General features: G+C 43.8%; 1 protein-coding gene across 2 annotated transcripts in view; it reads left to right on the forward strand.

Moving 5' to 3' along the window:
* LOC115125538 (arrestin red cell-like) overlaps window positions 1–20,000 on the forward strand; it is a 159,165-nt gene that overhangs the window by 65,352 nt on the left and 73,813 nt on the right. For both annotated transcript variants that reach the window (XM_065025290.1, XM_065025291.1), the window contains exon 2: window positions 19,629–19,659. In XM_065025290.1, the coding sequence (XP_064881362.1) occupies window positions 19,629–19,659 (31 nt within the window). The remainder of the gene's footprint in view (window positions 1–19,628; window positions 19,660–20,000) is intronic.

The following is a 20,000-nucleotide window of genomic DNA, read 5'->3' on the forward strand; positions in this document are numbered from 1 at the left end:
TTCCTCATCCCTCTATCCCAACTCTGTCTTTCATTCCTGTCTTCTCTTTCCTCATCCCTCTATCCCAACTCTGTCTTTCATTCCTGTCTTCTCTTTCCTCATCCCTCTATCCCAACTCTGTCTTTCATTCCTGTCTTCTCTTTCCTCATCCCTCTATCCCAACTCTGTCTTTCATTCCTGTCTTCTCTTTCCTCATCCCTCTATCCCAACTCTGTCTTTCATTCCTGTCTTCTCTTTCCTCATCCCTCTATCCCAACTCTGTCTTTCATTCCTGTCTTCTCTTTCCTCATCCCTCTATCCCAATGCTGTCTTTCATTCCTGTCCTCTCTTTCCTCATCCCTCTATCCCAACGCTGTCTTTCATTCATGTCTTCTCTTTCCTCATCCCTCTATCCCAACGCTGTCTTTCATTCCTGTCTTCTCTTTCCTCATCCCTCTATCCAAACTCTGTCTTTCATTCCTGTCTTCTCTTTCCTCATCCCTCTATCCCAACTCTGTCTTTCATTCCTGTCTTCTCTTTCCTCATCCCTCTATCCCAACGCTGTCTTTCATTCCTGTCTTCTCTTTCCTCATCCCTCTATCCAAACTCTGTCTTTCATTCCTGTCTTCTCTTTCCTCATCCATCTATCCAAACTCTGTATTTCATTCCTGTCTTCTCTTTCCTCATCCCTCTCTCCCAACGCTGTCTTTCATTCCTGTCTTCTCTTTCCTCATCCCTCTATCCCAACGCTGTCTTTCATTCCTGTCTTCTCTTTCCTCATCCCTCTATCCAAACTCTGTCTTTCATTCCTGTTTTCTCTTTCCTCATCCCTCTATCCAAACTCTGTATTTCATTCCTGTCTTCTCTTTCCTCATCCCTCTATCCCAACTCTGTATTTCATTCCTGTCTTCTCTTTCCTCATCCCTCTATCCAAACTCTTTCCCTCAAGGTTTTTTTCTACCACAACAGACTGTATGAAAGTAACATTTAAACGGTGTTAGATTGAGTCCAGTCCCACAGGGTTGGGTGTGTGTGTGAAATGATATCTTATGTCAAAAGTCAAAACAATGTAATCTGCCTATCGCCATCTATCCAATTTAACAATGAGAATGTTACCAATATAGTTCATTGAATTGAATTGAATGATCCAAGAAGGACCTGAGGGGAGAGATTTTAGTGCAGAGGACTGTGAGGTTTGGAGGAGGGACGTTCACACTCTCTCCCTCTTTTTTTCTCGCTCACTCTCTTTCCTCATTGTGAATTTTCTTCAGGATTTGCAAGGCAGAATCAGCACATTTATATGTAGTCTTTCCTCTCACTCTCTCTCTCTCTCCACCCTCCGCCCTCACTCTCTCCCTTTCTCTCCTCTCTCTCTCTCTCTCTCTCTCTCTCTCTCTCTCTCTCTCCCCTCTCTCACCTTCTCTCTCTCTCTCCCTCTCTCGCTCTCTCCCCTCTGCTCTCACCTTCTCTCTCTCTCTCTCTCTCTCGCTCTCTCCCCTCCGCTCTCACCTTCTCTCTCTCTCGCTCTCTCCCCTCCGCTCTCACCTTCTCTCTCTCTCTCTCTCTCTCTCCTTCTCTTGCTCTCTCCACCCCGCTCTCACCTTCTCTCTCTCTCTCTCTCCCTCTCTCGCTCTCTCCCCTCCGCTCTCACCTTCTCTCTCTCTCGCTCTCTCCCCTCCTCTCTCACCTTCCCTCCCTCGCTAAACCCCTTGTCCCTTCTCTCTCTCTCTAATTGACACATTCTCTTTTTGTCCTCCTGCCCTCTCATATCCTGCCTCAGTTAGACACACTCTACACACACACACACACACACACACACACACACACACACACACACACACTGTAGTCAGACAGTCATTCTGTAGTCAGACAGTCATTCTGTAGTCAGACAGTCATTCTGTAGTCAGACACAGTCATTCTGTAGTCAGACAGTCATTATGTAGTCAGACACAGTCATTCTGTAGTCAGACAGTCATTCTGTAGTCAGACAGTCATTATGTAGTCAGACAGAGTCATTATGTAGTCAGACAGTCATTATGTAGTCAGACAGTCATGTAGTCAGACAGTCATTCTGTAGTCAGACACAGTCATTCTGTAGTCAGACACAGTCATTCTGTAGTCAGACAGTCATTATGTAGTCAGACAGTCATTCTGTAGTCAGACAGTCATTCTGTAGTCAGACAGAGTCATTATGTAGTCAGGCAGCCATTCTGTAGTCAGACAGTCATTCTGTAGTCAGACAGTCATTCTGTAGTCAGACAGAGTCATTATGTAGTCAGGCAGCCATTCTGTAGTCAGACAGTCATTTTGTAGTCAGACAGTCATTCTGTAGTCGGACACAGTCATTCTGTAGTCAGACACAGCCATTCTGTAGTCAGACAGTCATTCTGTAGTCAGGCTGCCATTCTGTAGTCAGACAGTCATTCTGTAGTCAGACAGTCATTATGTAGTCAGACAGTCATTATGTAGTCAGACAGTCATTCTGTAGTCAGACAGAGTCATTCTGTAGTCAGGCAGTCATTCTGTAGTCAGACAGAGTCATTCTGTAGTCAGACAGTCATTCTGTAGTCAGACAGTCATTATGTAGTCAGACAGTCATTCTGTAGTCAGACAGTCATTATGTAGTCAGACAGTCATTCTGTAGTCAGACAGAGTCATTCTGTAGTCAGACACAGTCATTCTGTAGTCAGGCATTCGTTCTGTAGTCAGACACAGTAATTCTGTAGTCAGACAGTCATTCTGTAGTCAGACACAGTCATTCTATAGTCAGACAGTCATTCTGTAGTCAGACAGAGTCATTCTGTAGTCAGACACAGTCATTCTGTAGTCAGGCATTCGTTCTGTAGTCAGACAGTCATTCTGTAGTCAGACAGTCATTCTGTAGTCAAACACAGTAATTCTGTAGTCAGACAGTCATTCTGTAGTCAGACACAGTCATTCTATAGTCAGACAGTCATTCTGTAGTCAGACAGTCATTCTGTAGTCAGACAGTCATTATGTAGTCAGACAGTCATTATGTAGTCAGACAGTCATTCTGTAGTCAGACAGCCATTCTGTAGTCAGACAGTCATTCTGTAGTCAGACAGTCATTCTGTAGTCAGACAGTCATTCTGTAGTCAGACACAGTCATTCTGTAGTCAGAAACTGTCAATCGGTTGTGTGTTTGTACAATAGTATTTTAAGGCACACAGTCATTCTGCGGTCAGACAGTCATTATGTGGTGAGTGTGCTTTTGTTCATTGTGTCCATAGTCATTTAATCATCATGTTTAGAGCTCAATATATATTTAGATATAGAGAGGAAAGAAATTGAGTTATGGGAGTCTCACAGTTTGTGTGTGTGTGTGTGTGTGTGTATGTGTGGCAAACTGGGCAGAGTGCCCTGGACAACAACACAGGACTGAGATAAACATTTTTAACATGATTTAAAGTACCACTCCTCTCTCTCTCTCTGTCTCTCTCTGTCTCTCTCTGTCTCTCTCTTTCTCACTCACTCACTCACTCACTCACTCACTCACTCACTCACTCACTCACTCACTCACTCACTCACTCACTCACTCACTCACTCACTCACTCACTCACTCTCTCTTTCTTTCTTTCTTTCTTTCTTTCTTTCTCTCTCTCTTTCTTTCCCTCTCTCTTTCTTGTTCTCTTTCTCTCTCTCGCTCCCTTTCTCTCTCTTTCTCACTCTTTCTCGCTCTCCTTCTCTCAATTTCTCTCTCTTTCTCTCTCTCTCTCTCTCTCTCTCTCTCTCTCTCTCTCTCTTTCTCTCTCTCTCTCTCTCAACCTCTCGTTCCTTCTCTCCCCCTCCTCTTCATTCTGCGTAGCCTCAGTCAGGTAATATAAACACACAGCCCTGTCTCTAGGCATTGTGTGTGTGTTGATCCTGTACCAGCAGTCTTCTGGACATTCATCAATAAGATTATTGTAGTCTGGCCGTTTGAGGGTCTAAACCTCAACATGTGTTAATCTCCCAATGCCTTACTGTACATGTGAGCTAATCTGGTCAGTCCTGTGTGTGTTAATCTCCCAATGCCTTACTGTACATGTGAGCTAATCTGGTCAGTCCTGTGTGTGTTAATCTCCCAATGCCTTACTGTACATGTGAGCTAATCTGGCCAGTCCTGTGTGTGTTAATCTCCCAATGCCTTACTGTACATGTGAGCTAATCTGGCCAGTCCTGTGTGTGTTAATCTCCCAATGCCTTACTGTACATGTGAGCTAATCTGGCCAGTCCTGTGTGTGTTAATCTCCCAATGCCTTACTGTACATGTGAGCTAATCTGGCCAGTCCTGTGTGTGTTAATCTCCCAATGCCTTACTGTACATGTGAGCTAATCTGGCCAGTCCTGTGTGTGTTAATATCCCAATGCCTTACTGTACATGTGAGCTAATCTGGCCTGTTCTAATCCCTATATAATCCGTTAAGAGAATAAGAACAAGACAAACAGCAGAACAAAAGGATAGATTCTAGAACTAGCTCAAGGGAGCTTCCTGGTCGGAACTACTCACACAATGCACCCTGTGAATAGTTGTCCTTGCTGGCCAGACATGAAAACACACCCCGTGGAAATGAACCACCTAGCATTAGCATATGATAACACACCCCGTGGAAATGAACCACCTAGCATTAGCATATGATAACACACCCCGTGGAAATGAACCACCTAGCATTAGCATATGATAGCACACCTTGTGGAAATGAACCACCTATCTTTAGCATATGAAAACACACCCCATGGAAATGAACCACCTAGCATTAGCTTATGATAACACACCCCATGGAAATGAAACACCTAGCATTAGCATATGATAACACACCCCATGTAAATGAACCACCTAACATTAGCATATGATAACACACCCCATGTAAATTAACCTCACACTCAACGTCAACAAAACAAAAGAGAGGATCGTGGACTTCAAAAAAGAGCAGAGGGAGCACCCTCCCTATCCACATCGACGGGTTAGTAGTGGAGAAGGTGGAGAGTTCCTCGGCGTACACATCACTGACAAACTGAAATGGTCCACCCACACAGACAGTGTGGTGAAGATGGCGAAACAGCAGGGGGTGGCAGGTAGCCTAGTGGTTAGAGTGTTGAGCCGGTAACGGAAAGGTTGCTAGATCAAGTCCCCGAGCTGACAAGGTAAAAATCTGTCATTATGCCCCTGAACAAGGCAGTTAACCCACTGTTCCCCGGGCGCTGAAAACGTGGATGTCGATTATGGCTGCCCCCTGTACCTCTGATTCTGAGGGGTTGGGTTAAATGCAGAAGACACATTTCAGTGGAAGGCATTCAGTTGGACAACTGACTCGGTCTCCCCCTTTCTTCAACCTCAGGAGGCTGAAGAAATTCAGCTTGTCACCTAAAACCGTCACAAACTTTTACAGATGCACAATCGAGAGCATCCTGTCGGGCTGTATCACCACCTGGTACTGCAACTGCTCCGCCCATAACTGTAAGGCTCTCCAGAGGGTAGTGAGGTCTGCACAACGCATCACCGGGTGAAAACTACCTGCCCTCCAGGACACCTACACCACTCGATGTTACAGGAAGGCCATAAAGATCATCAAGGACAACAACCACCCGAGCCACGGCCTGTTCACCCCGCTATCATCCAGAAGGCGAGGTCAGTACAGGTACATCAAAGCGGGGACCGAGAGACTGAAAAACAGCTTCTATCTCAAGGCCATCAGACTGTCTATATACAAACAATTGTGCAAGTTCTCCCACTTAAAAAGATGAGAGAGGCCTGTAATTTTCATCATAGGTACACTTCAACTATGACAGACAAAATGAGGGAAAAAAAATCCAGAAAATCACATTGTAGGATTTTTAATGAATTTATTTGCAAATTATGGTAGAAAATAAGTATTTGGTCAATAACAAAAGTTTATCTCAATACTTTGTTATATACCCTTTGTTGGCAATGACAGAGGTCAAACGTTTTCTGTAAGTCTTCACAAGGTTTTCACACACTGTTGCTGGTATTTTGGCCCATTCCTCCATGTAGATCTCCTCTAGAGCAGTGATGTTTTGGGGCTGTTGCTGGGCAACACAGACTTTCAACTCCCTCCAAAGATTTTCTATGGGGTTGAGATCTGGAGACTGGCTAGGACACTCCAGGACCTTGAAATGCTTCTTACGAAGCCACTCCTTTGTTGCCTGGGTGGTGTGTTTGGGATCATTGTCATGCTGAAAGACCCAGCCACATTTCATCTTCAATGCCCTAGTAGTTGTCGTGAAATGATTAGATATTACTTGTTAGATACTACTACACTGTCGGAACTAGAAGCACAAGCATTTCACTACACTCACATTAACATATGCTAACCATGTGTCTGTGGCCAATAACATCTGCTAACCATGTGTATGTGACCAATAACATGTGCTAACCATGTGTCTGTGACCAATAACATCTGCTAACCATGTGTCTGTGACCAATAACATCTGCTAACCATGTGTCGGTGACCAATAACATCTGCTAACCATGTGTCGGTGACCAATAACATCTGCTAACCATGTGTATGTGACCAATAACATGTGCATGTGGCCAATAACATCTGCTAACCATGTGTATGTGACCAATAACATCTGCTACCCATGTGTATGTGACCAATAACATCTGCTAACCATGTGTATGTGACCAATAACATCTGCTAACCATGTGTATGTGACCAATAACATGTGCTAACCATGTGTATGTGACCAATAACATGTGCTAACCATGTGTATGTGACCAATAACATGTGCTAACCATGTGTATGTGACCATTAACATCTGCTAACCATGTGTATGTGTTACGAATCCCTTTTGGCCCGACAGTCTAGGGGGGATGGTAATGAGACCCGTAACATAACTCATGCAAATTATTATTGTGACAAAGTAAAAGTGTGAACGAAATAACCACGACAACAGAAATCTACCGTCAAACTCTAGGTTTATTTATAAACACACAGTAATGGGGGGAGCAGGAAAAGGGGCTGAGCTGGACCCAAGGAAAGAAACAATAAGTATTCAAAAACACCCCTAAGCTAGACTAGCCTACTTTAACAACAGCTAACTAACTAACCAAAAATACAGTGGGTGGTCCGCCCAGTTCTAACTAGTGTATTTAACAAAGTTCACCTACGGGTAGTGTATGCCCATGGGCGACTTGTCTTGGTTTCCCCCTTTTCCCACCAGCAACAAACAAACACCATAACCAAAAACAATACTCACAGGTGATGACAAAGTGCTATGGAGGTGCTTTAAACAAAAGAGAGGTTAAGACACAAAGCGAGAGTGAAACACAGAGACCTACAGACATGGCATTTACAGAGAGATTGAGCTAGAGATTGAGCTAGAGATTGAGCTCTAGAACAAACAAATGATGGTGTTTTTAAACCATGGGGAAGGAACTGTGATAGGGTAGGAAATAGGAGGAGGTGTGTCTTCTGATTGATGATTGATTGTTGACTGATTGGGGAGTGATGATTTTCACCTGTGAGGGGAGAAGGAGAGAAAAGAAACACACACACAGGATACACACACACAGGATAACTGTATCCGTAACAGTATGTGACCAATAACATCTGCTAACCATGTGTATGTGACCAATAACATCTGCTAACCATGTGTATGTGACCAATAACATCTGCTAACCATGTGTATGTGACCAATAACATCTGCTAACCATGTGTATGTTACCAATAACATATGCTAACCATGTGTATGTAACCAATAACATGTGTTAACCATGTGTATGTGACCAATAACATATGCTAATCATGTGTATGTGACCAATAACATGTTCTAACCATGTGTATGTGACCAATAACATCTGCTAACCATGTGTCTGTGACCAATAAAATGGGATTTGATTTGATTTGATAAGACACTGAAACTATTAACATAATGAACTTCCACTGAGACGTCAGATCATGGCACTAAAGAATAATATTGATCTGACTGCGCAAAACTCAGTGTGTGTGTGTATGTGCGTGCGTGCGTGCGTGTGTGTGAGAGAGAGTATGAACTCCACTGTACTTCATGCTTCCTTTTAGCGTCGCAGAGTCAGCATTTCATAGACTCTTCATTGTTTTGTGTGGTCGCACACACACACTGTGTTCTCCCAGTCTCGCTTCAGAGTTAGACGTTCATCCATGTTTCTCAAACGTAAAATGTAAGTAGGCATTAAATCAGATTGGTTAAGGTAAGGGTTAAGGTAAGGGAGAAGGCTAGGGTTAAGGTAAGGGTTAAGGTAAGGGTTAAGGTAAGGGAGAAGGTTAGGGTTAAGGGATAGGGATAGGTTTAAATCAAAAATAACTTTCTATTGCTGGATTTGAACCTGCAACCTTTGGACCCAGATGCTTACGCATCTTGAAGGTAACAGCGGCCACTGTTGCCTCTAGTGGCTGGTTTCCACGCCATCTCCCGACATCCTCAGACATGGATGGACATCAAATACTGACTTGTATCATGGGTGACCTGGCTGGGGTTGATCAGTTCAGTTACTCTTGGCTTAACACTTTCCTGACTGTACACACATTTCATTACTCCTCTCTCTCTCTCTCTCTCTCTCTCTCTCTCTCTCTCTCTCTCTCTCTCTGTAATGTGTTTCTCTAGTCTCTCTCTCTGTCTCTCTCTTTTGACAGACAGACAGACAGACAGACAGACAGACAGACAGACAGACAGACAGACAGACAGACAGACAGACAGACAGACAGACAGACAGACAGACAGACTGTCCTTGCGCTAAGAGGGGTTCTATTGACAAACAGTCATCATAATGACGTCTCACAGCTGCGATGGTCTTCTCGGAAGCTTAGTTGTGATTGGATAGAGCCACGTAGGGAGAGAGAGGAGTAAGGAAATGTGTGTGTATGTGTGTGTGTGTGTGTGTGTGTGTGTGTGTGTGTGTGTGTGTGTGTGTGTGTGTGTGCCATGTACACTGGTGTCTGGTGTCACTAATATTTGCATTCCCTCTGGGCCGATGTGAATGTTTCTGTATATGTTTGACTATATCAGTGCTGTTTCTAGATGTCAGGGTCTGTTGGGAGCCTAGTCTAATGGATTGAAGAGAGAAACACTAACATGAACAACCTGACCTTTGCTTCTGCTTAGTCTTCTATTGTTTTATTACACAACATTATGACATCTCATTCTGTATGGTAATTAAGTAAACCCTGTCTGAGCCAGACAGGTCCATAGGAGCAGGAGTCCATCTCCTGTTTCTGTAGCGAGAGGCAGCTTGATGAACAAGTCCACCCCCTGGACAGTGCAGAATGCTAGTCCATCAACATACTCTGTGTTGTAGTTTTATATCACAGGGCCTTACCCACAATCCATCAACATACTCTGTGTTGTAGTTTTATATCGCAGGGCCTTACCCACAATCCATCAACATACTCTGTGTTGTAGTTTTATATCGCAGGGCCTTACCCACAATCCATCAACATACTCTATGTTGTAGTTTTATATCGCAGGGCCTTACCCACAATCCATCAACATACTCTGTGTTGTAGTTTATATCGCAGGGCCTTACCCACAATCCATCAACATACTCTGTGTTGTAGTTTTATATCGCAGGGCCTTACCCACAATCCATCAACATACTCTGTGTTGTAGTTTATATCACAGGGCCTTACCCACAATCCATCAACATACTCTGTGTTGTAGTTTTATATCGCAGGGCCTTACCCACAATCCATCAACATACTCTGTGTTGTAGTTTTATATCGCAGGGCCTTACCCACAATCCATCAACATACTCTATGTTGTAGTTTTATATCGCAGGGCCTTACCCACAATCCATCAACATACTCTGTGTTGTAGTTTATATCGCAGGGCCTTACCCACAATCCATCAACATACTCTGTGTTGTAGTTTTATATCGCAGGGCCTTACCCACAATCCATCAACATACTCTGTGTTGTAGTTTATATCACAGGGCCTTACCCACAATCCATCAACATACTCTGTGTTGTAGTTTTATATCGCAGGGCCTTACCCACAATCCATCAACATACTCTGTGTTGTAGTTTATATCGCAGGGCCTTACCCACAATCCATCAACATACTCTGTGTTGTAGTTTTATATCGCAGGGCCTTACCCACAATCCATCAACATACTCTGTGTTGTAGTTTATATCGCAGGGCCTTACCCACAATCCATCAACATACTCTGTGTTGTAGTTTATATCACAGGGCCTTACCCACAATCCATCAATATACTCTGTGTTGTAGTTTATATCGCAGGGCCTTACCCACAATCCATCAACATACTCTGTGTTGTAGTTTATATCACAGGGCCTTACCCACAATCCATCAACATACTCTGTGTTGTAGTTTATATCGCAGGGCCTTACCCACAATCCATCAACATACTCTGTGTTGTAGTTTATATCGCAGGGCCTTACCCACAATCCATCAATATACTCTGTGTTGTAGTTTATATCGCAGGGCCTTACCCACAATCCATCAACATACTCTGTGTTGTAGTTTTATATCATGAACCTCAGCTGGTCTTAACAAACTAGTCTCAAATAAGATGGAAGTATTAAGAGTCAGCGTTGAAAAAAAATTCTCCCAACTCCTTACTGTGAAAGATTGTCTTTTTGAGTCCAATAGAAAACCACTTTTAAATGTTGATGTGTTTTGGTCCAGTTCTTTCAGCTATCTCTCTGTATCTTGTTTGGACTGCTGTTGACCTTGCTACAGGGATGGACTGGTCACTCTCTCTTTATTTTCTTCCCTCTCTTTCTCTCTCTTTCTCTCCCTTTCTGTCTGTCTGTCTGTCTGTCTGTCTGTCTGTCTGTCTGTCTGTCTGTCTGTCTGTCTGTCTGTCTGTCTGTCTGTCTGTCTGTCTGTCTCAGCATATTCCCATATGGACTTCCTGAACTAGTGTTAGGACACTCTATCCCATGTCAAGTCTCTGTGTGTGTTTGTCTCTTGGCTACTTCCTCAGACTCTTTGTGGGATTGTGGTTCTAGTCAGGTCAGTTTTGTGATTCATTTATTTACATGTTGTATCATATACTTTTTTGGTATTCTTCTGTTTCCATAGCAATGCATGCAAGCCCCATCTGCCTGCCATGGGAATGAAATAGAACCCATTTAGGGGGTTGTGTAAGTGTCCAAACACACACACACACAGTGGATTAACAGCTAAATGGGAGTACATGCAGTCACACTCGATCATTGATTGGTAACCTTTTAGTGACTGTGTATGATTACCTTCGTTTTCGTGTGTGTGCCTGTGTGTGTTGGAGTCCATGTGTCTGTTGGAGTCCATGTGTCTGTTGGAGTCCATGTGTCTGTTGGAGTCCCATGTGTCTGTTGGAGTCCATGTGTCTGTTGGAGTCCATGTGTCTGTTGGAGTCCATGTGTCTGTTGGAGTCCCATGTGTCTGTTGGAGTCCATGTGTCTGTTGGAGTCCCATGTGTCTGTTGGAGTCCATGTGTCTGTTGGAGTCCCATGTGTCTGTTGGAGTCCATGTGTCTGTTGGAGTCCCATGTGTCTGTTGGAGTCCATGTGTCTGTTGGAGTCCCATGTGTCTGTTGGAGTCCATGTGTCTGTTGGAGTCCCATGTGTCTGTTGGAGTCCATGTGTCTGTTGGAGTCCATGTGTCTGTTGGAGTCCCATGTGTCTGTTGGAGTCCATGTGTCTGTTGGAGTCCCATGTGTCTGTTGGAGTCCATGTGTCTGTTGGAGTCCCATGTCTTTTTAAAGTGTTTTTATTTTGATTTCACCATTATTTAAACAGGTAGGCTAGTTGAGAACAAGTTCTCATTTGCAACTGCGACCTGGCCAAGATAATGCATAGCAGTTCGACACATACAACAACACAGAGTTACACATGGAATTAAAAAAAAACATACAGTCAATAATACAGTAGAAAAAAGAAAACAAAAAGTCTATATACATTGAGTGCAAATGAGGTAAGATAAGGGAGTTATGGCAATAAATAGTCCATGGTGGCGAAGTAATTACAATATAGCAATTAAACACTGGAATGGTAGATGTGCAGAAGATGAATGTGCAAGTAGAGATACTGGGGTGCAAAGGAGCAAGATAAATAAATAAATACAGTATGGGGATGAGGTAGATAGATGGGCTGTTTACAGATGGGCTATGTACAGGTGCAGTGATCTGTGAGCTGCTCTGACAGCTGGTGCTTAAAGCTAGTGATGGAGAATAGAGTCTCCAGCTTCAGTGATTTTTGCAGTTCGTTCCAGTCATTGGCAGCAGAGAACTGTAAGGAAAGGCGACCAAAGGAGGAATTGGTTTTGGGGGTGACCAGTGAGATATACCTGCTGGAGTGTGTGCTACGAGTGGGTGCTGCTATGGTGACCAGTGAGCTGAGATAAGGCGGGGCTTTACCTAGCAGAGACTTGTAGATAACCTATAGCCAGTGGGTTTGGCGATGAGTATGAAGCGAGGGCCAAACAACGAGAGTGTACAGGTCGCAGTAGTGGGTAGTGTATGGGGCTTTGGTGAAAAAACGGATGGCACTGTGATGGACTGCATCCAATTTGTTGAGTAGAGTGTTGGAGCCTATTTTGTAAATGACATCGCCGAAGTCGAGGATCGGTAGGATGGTCAGTTTTACGAGGGTATGTTTGGCAGCATGAGTGAAGGATGCTTTGTTGCGATATATAAAGCCCGATTCTAGATTTAATTTTGGATTGGAGATGCTTAATGTGAGTCTGGAAGGAGAGTTTACAGTCTAACCAGACTATATCTATTCCTAGTTCCACATTTTTTTTAATGGAGCATGCTTATTTAAGATGGTGAGGAAAGCACTTTTAAAGAATAACCAGGCATCCTCTACTGACGGGATGAGGTTAATGTCATTCCAGTATACCCTGGCCAGATCGATTAGAAAGTCCTGCTCGCTGAAGTGTTTCAGGGAGCGTTTGACAGTGATGAGGGGTGGTCGTTTGACCGCAGACCCATTATGGATGCAGGCAATGAGGCAGTGATCGCTGAGATCTTGGTTGAAAACAGCAGAGGTGTATTTGGAGGGCCAGTTAGTTAGGAGGATATCTATGAGGGTGCCCGTGTTTACGGATTTGGGGTTGTACCTGGTATGTTCATTGATCATTTGTGTGAGATTGAGGGCATCAAGCTTAGATTGTAGGATGGCCGGGGTGTTAAGCATGTCCCAGTTTAGGTCACCTAGTAGGACGAGCTCAGAAGATAGATGGGGGCAATCAATTCACATATGGTGTCGAGGGCACAGCTGAGGCAGAGGGTGGTCTGTAGCAAGCGGCAACGGTGAGAGACTTGTTTCTGGAAAGGTGCATTTTTAGAAGTAGAAGCTCGAATTGTTTGGGTACAGACCTGGAAAGTAAGACAGAACGCTATCTTTGCAGTAGATCACAACACTGCCGCCTTTGACAGTTCTATCTTGGCGGAAAATGTTATAGTTAGGGATGGAGATTTCAGGGTTTTTGGTGTTTTTCCTAAGCCAGGATTCAGACACGACTAAGACATCCGGGTTGGCAGAGTGTGCTAAAGCAGTGAGTAAAACAAACTTAGGGAGTAGGCTTCTAATGTTTTTTAACATGCATGAAACCAAGGCTTTTACGGTTACAGAAGTCAACAAATGAGAGCTCCTGGGGAGTGGGAGTGGAGCTAGGCACTGCAGGACCTGGATTAAGGGTTCGGCTAAAGGCTATACAAACTGGCCGAAGCAAGTTCGGAACAGAGAGTAAAAGGAGCAGGTTTCTGGGCACAATAGCATAGATTCAAGGCATAGTGTACAAACAAAGGTAAGGTAGGATGTGAGTACATTGGAGGTAAACCTAGGCATAGAGTAATGATGAGAGAGATATAGTCTCTAGAGATGTTTAAACCAGGTGATGTCATCGCATATGTAGGAGGTGGAACAACATGGTTGGTTAAGGCATATTGAGCGGGGCTAGAGGCTCTACAGTGAAATAAGACAGTAATCACTAACCAGGACAGTAATTGACGAGGCATATTGATATTAGAGAGAGGCATGCGTAGCCAAGTGATCATTTGGGTCCAGTGAGTGATTGGGCTGGCTGGGGACACGGTGATTCAGACAGTTAGCAGGCCGGGGCTAACAAGCTAGCAGTTAGTAGGCCGGGGCTAACAAGCTAGCAGTTAGTAGGCCGGGGCTAACAAGCTAGCAGTTAGCAGATCGAGGTTAGCAAGCTAGCAGTTAGCAGACCGGGGTTAGCAAGCAAGCAGTTAGCAGACCGGGGCTAGCGAGTAAGCAGAAGGGCCTTTGGGGGACGTCGCGATGGAGGTAAGCCTGTTTTTGCCTCCTCGTGCGGTGATGTCGATAGACCAGTCATGGATTAGTAGGGTTCCAAGTAGCTCTAGATAGCTAGTCTGAATAACCATACTTGCGTAGGCTTTTTGAGTATGAAAATATAATGCTTTATAGTATGGGAAATTGTGATTATTGCGTATGTTTTAAATGCCAGGATGTCATATTAATTTTGGCTTTTCTCTAGTAGAATTCACTGCATACTATTGAGGAAGAGAATCGTCTTTTCACGCCCATGTGTGCTTGACAACAGCTGATAATCAGAATAGGGGACGTGCTCTACAAAAATCAATGAATGGCGGGGAACATGCGCGATTGCGCAATAGATGGCACCTTCTTGGTATGGATGATTAGTAGTTGATATTTGTTGCTAACTGAGTACGATGTTACTAAACAGTACATTCTAAACAGTATTGATTGTATTACTGTTGATGATATCTGGAAATGTGTATGTACACCCTGGCCTATCTACTGTTGCTAGCCCCAATTCTGACTTGTGCTCTGATATCTGCTTCACTGATTTCTGCTCTAGTAAAAGTCTGGCTTTTCTGCACGTTAACAATAGAAGCTTATTATCTAAAATGTATCAATTGAAAGTCTGAGTTCATAGCTCCAATCCAGATGTGTTGGTCATTACTAAGACGTGGTTTATTTATTTATTTAATTTATTTAGACTATAGACTATGTACAGCTGCAGCGATCGGTTAGCTGCTCAGATAGCAGATGTTTGAAGTTGGTGAGGGAGATAAAAGTCTAAGGAAGAGTGTTTTGAATACTGATGTTAACTTTTCTGGTTATAAACTTTTCGGCAAGACAGATCTTCCAAAGGTGGTGGAGTGGCAATCTTTCCCAAGGATCACCTTCAGTGCTCTGTTGTCTCCACCAAGTCTGTCCGCAAACAATTTGATTTGCTGGTTTTAAGCATTCAACTTTCAAATAGCTCTTTGTTGACTGTTGCTGGGTGTTATCGTCCTCCATCAGCACTGGCCTGTACCCTACCTGCCATAAGCTCTCTCCTGGTCCCTTACACTAAGTCTGAATTTGTCCTGCTAGGTGACTTAAACTGGGATATGCTTAAACCACCTGACCAAGTCCTAAAGCAATAGGACTCCCTAAATCTTTCTCAGATTATTACCAATCACACAAGGTATAACTCCAAACACCCAGAAAAGGCTACTCTCCTCGATGTTATCCTCACAAATAATCCTGATAGGTATCAGTGGTGTTTTGTGTAGTGACCTTAGTGATCACTATTTTCCAGCCTGTGTTGGTAATGGCTGATCAGTAAAACGACCTGTCCTGATTTGTCATAGACGCTTGCTAGAAAACGTTAATGAGCAAGCCTTCCTTCATGAACTGGCCTCTGTAAAATGGTATAGAATCAGCTTGATCCCCTCTGTCGAAGACGCTTGGACCTTCTTTTTTGATATTTTCAGTGCTATTGTTAACAAACACGCCCCCATAAAGAAAATGAGAATTAAAAACAGGTTCAGCCCCTGGTTCGACAGTGATCTTGCAGAGTTACTCCACCTCAGGAACTGCATTTGGGTTCGGTACACGCATACTCAGGCTGACTGGCTCTCGTTCAGGCAAATGAGAAATAAATGCACTCAGGCTAGCCGGAAGGCCAAAGTTAGTTACTTTAAGGAGAAGTTCTCGCTCTGTGTGTCTAACCCCAAGAAGTTCTAGAAACAGTTAAATACCTGAAGAATAAACCCTCCTCTTCACAGCTGCCCATGTCCCTTAATGTTGATGATGTGGTTGTTACTGACAAGAAGCACATGGTGGAGCTCTTTAATCACCATTTCATTAAGTCGGGATTCCTATTTGACTCAGCCATGCCTCCTTACCCGTCCAACATCTCCCACCCCTTCTAATGCGTCTAGCCCTGATGCGTCTCCCTCTTTTTTCCCCTTGCCCTGCTACAAAGTTTCTCCCTGCAGGCAGTCACTGAGTCTGAGGTGCTAGAGGAGCTCCTGAAACTTGACCCCAAAAAACCATCTGGGTCAGATGGTTTAGACCCTTTCTTCTTTAAGGTTGCAGCCCCTATCATAGCCAAGCTTATCTCTGACCTTTTTAACCTGTCTCTCCTCTCTGGGGAGGTTCCCATTGCTTGGAAGGCAGCCACGGTTCGTCCTTTATTTAAAGGGGGAGATCAAGCTGATCCTAACTGTTATAGGCCTATTTCTATTTTGTCCTGTTTATCAAAAGTGTTGGAAAACTTAATAATCAACTGATTGGTTTTCTTGATGTCTATAGTACTCTCTCTGGTATGCAATCTGGTTTCCACTCAGGTTATGGATGTGTCACTGCAACCTTAAAGGTCCTCAATGATGTCACCATTGCCCTTGATTCTAAGCAATGTTGTGCTGCTATTTTTATTGACTTGGCCAAAGCTTTTGATACGGTAGACCATTCCATTCTACTAAGGAGTATTGGTGTCTCTGAGGGGTCTTTGGCCTGGTTTGCTAACTACCTCTCTCAACGAGTGCAGTGTATAAAGTCAGAACATCTGCTGTCTCAGCCACTGCCTGTCACCAAGGGTGTACCCCAAGGCTCAATCCCAGGCCCCACACTCTTCTCAATTTACATCAACATCATAGCTCAGACAGTAGGAAGCTCTCTCATCCATGTATATGCAGATGATACAGTCTTATACTCAGCTGGCCTCTCCCCGGATTATGTGTTAAATGCTCTACAACAAAGCTTTCTTAGTGTCCAACAAGCGTTCTCTACTCTTAACCTTGTTCTGAACACCTCCAAAACAAAGGTCATGTGGTTTGGTAGGAAGAATGCCCCTCTCCCCACAGGTGTGATTACTACCTCTGAGGGTTTAGAGCTTAAGGTATGCACCTCATACAAGTCCTTGGGAGTTTGGCTAGACGACACATTGTCTTTCTCACAGCACATATCAAAGTTAAATCTAGACTTGGTTTTCTCTATCGTAATCGCTCCTCTTTCAACCCAGCTGCCAAACTGACCCTGATTCAGATGACCATCCTACTTAGGCTAGATTACGGAGACATTATTTATAGATCAGCAGGTATGGGTGCTCTCGAGCGGCTAGATGGTCTTTACCATTCAGCCATCAGATTTGCCACCAATGCTCCTTATAGGACACATCACTGCACTCTATACTCCTCTGTAAACTGGTCATCTCTGTATACCCATCGCAAGACCCACTGGTTGATGCTTATTTATAAAACCACCTTAGGCCTCACTCCCCCCTATCTGAGATATCTACTGCAGCCCTCATCCTCCACATACAACACCCATTCTGCCAGTCACATTCTGTTAAAGGTCCCCAAAGCACACACATCCTTGGGTTGCTCCTCTGCAGCTAGTGACTGGAATGAGCTGCAACAAACACTCAAACTGGACAGTTTTATCTCCATCTCTTCATTCAAAGACTTAATCATGGACACTCTTATTGACAGTTGTGGCTGCTTTGCGTGATGTATTGTTGTCTCTACCTTCTTGCCCTTGGTGCTGTTGTCTGTGCCCAATAATGTTTGTACCCTGTTTTGTGCTGCTACCATGTTGTGTTGTTACCATGTTGTTGTCATGTTGTGTTGCTACCATGTTGTTGTCATGTTGTGTTGCCACCATGCTGTGTTGTCATGTGTTGTTGCCATGCTGTGTTGTTGTCTTAGTTCTCTCTTTATGTAGTGTTGTCTCTCTTGTGGTGATGTGTGTTTTGTCCTATATTTTAAAAATGTAAGGTGTCTATTCCTATGAAACTCGTGCATGTAATGTTTAGTGTTAATTTGTATTGTTTATTTCACTTTGTTTAGTATCTATTTCACTTGCTTTGGCAATGTACACGTATGATTCCCATGCCAATAAAGCCCCTTGAATTGAGGGAGAGGGAGAGGGAGAGAGAGAGGGAGAGAGAGAGAGAGAGAGAGAGGTCAATGTGTTTATGTGTGTGTTAACATTCATATCAGTTGGGGAGTGAGTTAGGTCTGCTGTAGACTGACACATTGTCTCTCCAACACACCCACTTTGTTTTCTTTCTTTCTCCCTCTCAATGAGTCTTTCTCTCTTGCTCGTAATCACTCTTTCTCTTTCCCTCACTCACTTGTTCTTTTTCTTGTTTCTCTCGCTCTCTCTATCAGATAATTTTGCCCATGGCCTCTGAATGATCTCCCTCATCAATTGTTCATTGTTTCTCCTTTCCTCTGTTTCTCTCTCTTTATTCACTGGGAGAAATTGGGGATGAGGAGTGTGTTAACGCACGGTGTGTGTGATCTGACCAGTATTTCATAGAGATGTTTTTCACTGAAGGGATTTTCCCTCCCTCCCTTCCTCCCTCAACCCTTCCTCCTACACCTTGTCCAGTGATCTCTCTCTTCTACTTGCTGACTCAACCACATGATGTATAGAACTCGAGACGATTCTCTTCATCCTATCTTCCTTCCTTCTCACTCACTATCTGCTGCTGAGCTTCCTTTCCCCCTCTCTCTGAGTCAGTTACTCGCTCTCTCTTTTCCCTCTTCCCCTTTCTCTCCAACTCTCTCTCTCTCTCCCCCTTTCTCTCCAACTCTCTCTCTCTCCCCCTTTCTCTCCAAGTCTCTCTCTCTCTCTCTCTCTCTCCTTCTCTCCATCTCTCTCAATCTCTTTCTCTCTCTCTCCCTCTCTCAATCTCTCCATCTCTCTCTCCCCCCTTTTCTACAACTCTCTCTCTCTCTCTCTCTCTCTCTCTCCCTATCTCTCCATCTCACTCAATCTCTCTCTCTCAATCTCTCTCTCTCTCTCTCTCTCTCTCTCTCTCTCTCTGTCTCTCTCTCTGTCTCTCTCTCTCGGGCTGTGGAACAGAGACAGAGATGAATGGTTATTGGTGGGGCTCTCTCATTGTACCACCATAACCATCAGACAGATTACTTTTTGGTTTATGGTCACTGAACAACTGTCTTGCCACTTGGGGGAACTAGTTCTCTCACATTCAACTCAGTAGATGGTCCTTATCTGTTTGTTAAAACACTTACTTTATGTCATTAGAAAGGTCTGTACCTGAGGTGTAACAATACAGTACAACTATAATTCATCCTGGGGGAATTCCCTTTTTTCACATAAATAACAGGAGACCTATTCTATAGTAGACCTATTCTATAGTAGACCTATTCTATAGTAGACCTATTCTACAGTAGACCTATTCTATAGTAGACCAATTCTACGTAGACCTATTCTACAGTATACATATTCTACAGGAGACCTATTCTACAGGAGGCCTACTGCATTGTCTGACTGGTTGTGGTTGTAGTTCATAGTGAAATCTGTTGAAGTCTGTCAGTGTCTGTATCTGTGATGAACACAGGAATATCTCTATATTGTTATGTGGTGAGTAATTCATCTCTCTCGTTTCAGAGTCTTCAAGAAGTCCAGCCCCAACTGCAAGGTAGTTCACAACTCCCTGTGTGTGTGTGTGTGTGTGTGTGTGTGTGTGTGTGTGTGTGTGTGTGTGTGTGTGTGTGTGTGTGTACATGCGTGTGTGTGTCAGACAGAAGGTGAGGTGGGTTCCTCCTCTTTCCCTGTAGAGTATATTTCTCCCAGTAGGCTTCCTATTCTTCCTCTTCCTCCTCTGAGTCTATCAGATCTCTTCCTCTTCTTCCTCTGATTCTATCAGATCTCTTCTTCCTCTGATTCTATCAGATCTCTTCTTCATTTTCTTCCTCTTCTTCCTCTGAGTCTATCAGATCTCTTCTTCATTTTCTTCCTCTTCTTCCTCTGAGTCTATCA

The sequence above is a fragment of the Oncorhynchus nerka genome, linkage group LG12, assembly GCF_034236695.1.
Source record: "Oncorhynchus nerka isolate Pitt River linkage group LG12, Oner_Uvic_2.0, whole genome shotgun sequence".
Classification (NCBI taxonomy): Eukaryota; Metazoa; Chordata; class Actinopteri; order Salmoniformes; family Salmonidae; genus Oncorhynchus; species Oncorhynchus nerka.